General features: G+C 33.5%; 1 protein-coding gene across 1 annotated transcript; it reads left to right on the top strand.

Moving 5' to 3' along the window:
* The first annotated feature begins 4,280 nt into the window (after nt 1-4,280).
* LOC125826122 (tyramine N-feruloyltransferase 4/11-like) lies at nt 4,281-5,039 on the top strand. The gene has a single exon (XM_049505425.1). The coding sequence runs from the start codon at nt 4,309-4,311 to the stop codon at nt 5,035-5,037; it is 729 nt and encodes a 242-aa protein (XP_049361382.1). The 5' UTR covers nt 4,281-4,308; the 3' UTR covers nt 5,038-5,039.
* The last annotated feature ends 961 nt before the right edge of the window (nt 5,040-6,000 follow it).

The raw sequence follows: 6,000 nt of genomic DNA, 5'->3' as shown, positions 1-6,000 counted from the left end.
GGAAAGAGGGACCCCCCTCGCGCCGTCGTCGTCACTCGCTCGGCTTCGGCTTTGGAAAATGAGATTATTTTTGGACAAAGTTTGTTTTAATTATTTATTTAATTAAATTAAATTAAATTAAATGGCCAAAATGTTTCAATTAATTAGTTATTTAACCGAAACGTTTCGATTATTCAGTTAATTGACCGACCCGACTCGAACCAGTTCCTCTTACCTATAAATACATTGATTCTTCAGATTTTTTCCTAACAAATTTTTTTGATTTCTCCTTCTTCTTCTGCACAAAGTTTCTTCGTGTACTTTACTGTTGTTGAGTGGTTCGCTGACACCAGAGTTTTGGGTATCAATACACTGGTGATTGAGATCATTCTATCCTGGGAGAACATATTCCAAATCAAACCTCGGATACTAAGCGAAATAATTTTTTTTAAGGGGACATTGTGCATTCAGTGGGCTTGATCTTTTCCGTTCTGTCTTTTTCTAGATTCTGGTATGTTTTAGAGATTTCAGTTGTTCTGAATTAATTTGTGTTCTTACTGATTTATTAAAACTTTGGTTACGTCGTGTTTATGCAAAGTTTATTGGAATTAGTAATTCTGTTTTAAATACAGACTGGCAACAATCTTAAGATTATTTTTTTTTAATCTGTGTTTCTGGTGGAGACAAAAACCTTCGTGGTTTTATACTCCTTTGAGTCTGCAATTTTAAGTTATTGCTTACTAAGTCTGTATCGATTTGTCTTTATCAGAAATGGAAAACAACAATGTTACAGTGGATGTTGCTGCACCAGCCCGAACTGTTGTACCACCAACAGAGAAACCGGGAAAATTCTCTAGTGCGAATTTCAAAGGATGGAAGCAACAGATATTTTTCTGGCTTACCACTCTTGGTCTGCAGAAATTTACCAATGAAAAAACTCTAGTGCCTGTTGTTGAATTGCCAGACAGAGAAAAATTCATGATTATTGAAGCATGGAAACAAGCAGACTTCCTATGTAAGAGCTACATTCTGAGTGCTTTGGAGGATGACTTATATAATGTTTATAGTGCAATGACAACTTCGAAAGAATTGTGGGATGCACTTGAGAATAAATATAAGACAGAAGATATATGCGTGAAAAAGTTTGTGGTCGCAAAGATTTTAGACTATAAAATGGTAGATAGTAAAACTGTTCGATCACAAGTGCAGGAACTTCAACTTATTTTCCATGATCTGACTGCTGAAGATATGGTAGTAAATGAAGCTTTTCAAGTGGCTTCAATGATCGAGAAGTTACCTCCTTCGTGGAACGACTTCAAGAATTATCTAAAGCACAAACGTAAGGAAATAAATCTTGAAGATTTTGTGATTCGGCTCAAGATAGAGGAAGATAACAAGACCGTTAAAAAGAAGTCTTGTAAGAGTTCGACAATAATTGGAGTTAATATTGTTGAAGAAGCTCATGTCAAAGGCAAGAAGAGAAATAAGTCCAACGGTACAGAAATCAGAACAGACCAAGAAGAAATTCAAGGGCAACTGTTACAACTGTAGTACGGCTGGTCACAAGTCTTTTGACTGTCGTGCTCCAAGAAAGGACAAAGACAAAGACAAAAGTCAACCAAGCATCGTGGAAGAGATGGAAGATGCAGATGACCTTTGTGCAATAATCTCAGAGTGCAACTTAGTTGGAAATCCCAAGGAGTGGTTTCTCGACTCAGGTGCCACTCGACATATTTGCTCTGTGAAAGAAGCCTTTGCAACGTATACTCCTGCTGAGTTCGAAGAAGATTTGTTCATGGGGAACACATCAATAGCAAGGATTGCAGGAACTAGGAAAGTAATGTTGAAGATGACATCCGGCAAGGTGTTGACTCTGAACAACGTTCTGCACGTTCCTACTATTAGAAAAAATTTAGTTTCTGTTGCACTGCTCGTTAAAAATGGGTTTAAATGTGTCCTAGTTAGTGACAAAGTTGTAATAAGTAAGAATGAGATGTTCCTAAGAAAGGGCTACCTCACTGAGGGCCTCTTCAAACTGAATGTAATGGTTGTTGACAATATTAATAAGAATTCTGCTTTTGTTTACTTATTGGAGTCAAATGATTTATGGGATGCCTGTTTGGGACATGTAAATTACAAAGCCTTGCGAAAATTGGGTACTTTAGAAGTATTGCCTGATTTAAAATGCGATAAATCGAAATGCAAATTTTGTGTGGAAAATAAGTTTGTTAAACATCCTTATAAGTCTGTTGAAAGAAATTCAAAACCATTAGACTTAATTCACACAGGTATATGCGATATGAAGTCTACACCATCTCGTGGTGGGAAAAAGTATTTTATAATTTTTATTGATAATTGCACTCGATTTTGTTATGTATATTTGCTTAATAGTAAGGATGAAACAATTGATGCATTTAAGCAATACAAAATGAAGTGGAGAATCAATTGAATTTAAAGATAAAAATGATTTGGAGTGATAGGGTGAAGAATACAAATCTCATTTTGCAGAGATATGTTTGGAATATGGTATTATTCATCAAACTATTGCACCTTATACACCACAGTCAAATGGTTTGGCGGAACGGAAGAACAGAACATTAAAGGAAATGGTGAATGCCTTGATAATCAGTTCTGGTTCACCGCGAAACCTTTGGGGGAAGCTATCCTTACGACTAATAAGATACTCAATAGGGTACCCCGTAGCAAAACACAATCAATTCCATATGAGTTGTGGAAAGGAAGGAAACCCAACTTGAAATATTTCAAAGTGTGAGGGTGTCTAGCCAAGGTAGAAGTTTCTTTACCGAAGAGGGTAAAAATTGGACCCAAAATAGTGGATTGTGTATTTATTGGATATGTTGTGAACAGTAAGGCTTGCCGGTTTTTTATTCACAAATTTGATAATCCTGAGATTCATGTTAATACGATAATTGAATCAAATAATACTAAGTTCTTTGAACATATTTATTCGTATAAAACTGAATGTGAGTCAACAGGTGAAAGACCTAAACGACCATGGGAAGAATCAATGGAAAATACACTATCTAGTAAGGATCCTAGGCGTAGTAATCGCCAACAAAAACCCACTTATTTCAGACCAGATTTTGTGGCACTGTTGCTTGAAAATGAGCCTCAAACATTTAAAGCAACTATGTCTTCGTCTGAGCCAACTTATTGGAAAGAAACAATCAATAGTGAGATCGAATCAATTTTAAGATTCCTCTTGCCTATAAATACATTGATTCTTCAGATTTTTTTCCTAACGAATTTTTCTGATTTCTCCTTTTTCTTCTGCACAAAGTTTCTTCGTGTACTTTACTGCTGTTGAGTGGTTCGCTGACACCAGAGTTTTGGGTATCAATACACTGGTGATTGAGATCATTCTATCCTGGGAGAACATATTCCAAATCAAACCTCGGATACTAGAGGGGAATAATTTCCTTAAGGGGACACTGTGCATTCAGTGGGCTTGATCTTTTCCGTTCTGTCTTTTTCCAGATTCTGGTATGTTTTACAGATTTCAGTTGTTCTGAATTAATTTTTGTTCTTCTGTTCTTACTGGTTTATTAAAACTTTAGTTACTTTCGTATTTATGCAAAGTTTATTGAAATTAGTAATTCTATTTTAAACACAGATTGGCAACACAGTGTTGCTAGGAGTATTTATTATATGTTACAAAGATAAGGCATCAATCAAAAGCTACACTCAATCCTAATAATCCTTAATTAGGTGTTACCCCCAATGGAGGACGATCACATGTAACTTTTTGATATATAATATGTCACACTAAATAGGATTTGTGACGAATTATTTTGTTCCACTATAAAATTTATCCGTCATTAATTTTTTATTTTTTAATAAAAAATAAAGAATATAAATAGTTATATAACCAACCTAATTTGTTCAATGATTGAAATGAAGCGTAATAGTTGTTGTACTAAATATTTTCTATACAAACAAAAATCCAGAATAGTTAGACAAAAATACTTTAGTGGACAGCATCCAAAGTTGAGACTTCCCTTTCATCACCTACTCACAAACTTTTTATCATCATATCTTAACGTATCTGCATTATAATTAGTATTATCATATTTTAGGATATGTAGTCATTAGCAGCCGCTAATTAATGATAACTAGAATGCACACTTGAGTTTCCTCCACCAACCCCACTAACTAAATAAGTTTTATAAAATAATTAAAAAGACCACTACTCCACTATAAATAACCATTATATCCAAAAATATTTTCAAACAATATCCAATTAATTACAAAACCTTCTTCATAGTCCTTTGAATATTTCCCTAGCTCTTCAAGTTTGCCCTCATTACCATGGCTTCATCACTATCTGCAACAATAACTACCGATACATCATCGGAAAACAAGGACGTTACCATCACCGGAAAGATATACACAAGACTTCGTCTCGCTACAAAATCTGATCTTTACCATATATACCAATTATTTTACCAAATCCATGCATACCATAACAACACTCATTTATACAAAGCTACCGAGTCCTCTTTAGAGAACTTGCTCTTTAAAGAAAACCCTCTTCCACTTTTCTACGGGCCATCAGTACTTCTACTTGAAGTCTCTCCCACCCCTTTTAACGTACCTAAAAATACCACGGACGAAGGGTTCAAGCCCGTCCTTACAACGTTCGACCTTAAATTCCCTGTAGTGGAAGGACAAGTTGAGGAGTTCCGATCAAAATATGATGATAAGAGTGATGTTTACATAGCGGGATATGCTTTCTTTTACGCGAATTATTCGTGTTTTTATGACAAGCCAGGATTTTATTTTGAGAGTCTTTACTTCAGAGAGAGTTATAGAAAGTTGGGAATGGGGAAATTGTTGTTTGGGACAGTTGCATCCATTGCTGCCAACAATGGGTTCGTTTCAGTAGAGGGAATAGTAGCAGTTTGGAATAAGAAGTCATATGATTTTTACATAAATATGGGAGTTGAAATTTTTGATGAGTTTAGGTATGGCAAATTGCATGGTGAAAATCTTCAAAAGTATGCTGATGATAAGGAGAAAAATGATGGAGGAAACTGATAGTTTTTTAAAAAAATTCCTACATATTGAGGGTGCAATTTATCATTATGTATTTGTAATTTTTTAGAAGCAGATGCTCATCATCAGTGTGTATTAAATTTGTATTTGAAAATTTTAGATTGATTATCATATATAACATCATCTATCTGATTTATTTAATTTTACACTAAAAAAAAGCACCTCCGTGCAATTTTTCGCCGAGAAGATTCAAATAAACATCCTCATTCCTCACTGTCCCACTTCTAAATCTTCCCCTGATTAGGCGGGGGTGACTACTATTAATTTTTTGTTTAATAATAAAAGTACTAAACCACAAACATAAAAATACAAATCAGACCTTACTTTACTTATAGTGATGAGGTAATTATATGTATCTTTCAGATTCGGCTACTCTCCATTTCCCCAAATTACTACTTACTTAGATGTATGACACCTATGTTACTTAAATATTAAAGGTCTAGATTAATTAGTTTTCTTAATTAAAGAAGTATACTAATTAACCATGATTAAAAAAAGATATTTAAGATTCCCAACATCAGTAAGAAATATTCATTTTCCAATTTTTTGAGAAAAAATGGATTTACTTCAATTAAATAGCATTAAGCTGTTGATATAAAAAGAGTTCTTCTATAGTTTAACAACTTGAGTCGCGATAAATAATATACACATTTTTTCTTTAAAAAAAGTTATATCTATTTTTTGGAAAAGTTTGTCTAACTTTTAGTTTACTTTGATATTTTATGGCAAAGTGCTTTTCAATACTTTTTATTTAATATCTGAATGCTAAAAATTCTATTTTATGATTTATAATATTTTTCTTCATAAAATAACTTATTTAAATGTTTATTTTAAATTGATAGAAATTTAGTCTATGAAGAAACATTTTTTTTTTGGTGAATGGAAAAACTATAGATAACAAAAATGATTTGAACTAGGGAAAATAGTTAAAAATGTCCTTAACGT

Source organism: Solanum verrucosum, unplaced genomic scaffold (genome assembly GCF_900185275.1).
Source record: "Solanum verrucosum unplaced genomic scaffold, falcon-dt-bn FXZP01000060.1, whole genome shotgun sequence".
Lineage (NCBI taxonomy): Eukaryota > Viridiplantae > Streptophyta > Magnoliopsida > Solanales > Solanaceae > Solanum > Solanum verrucosum.
This window is presented reverse-complemented; position numbering and strand designations above follow the sequence as displayed.

Coding starts and splice junctions, on each gene's coding strand:
- LOC125826122 (XM_049505425.1), top strand. CDS start 4,309: ATGGCTTCATCACTATCTGCAACAATAACTACCGATACATCATCGGAA.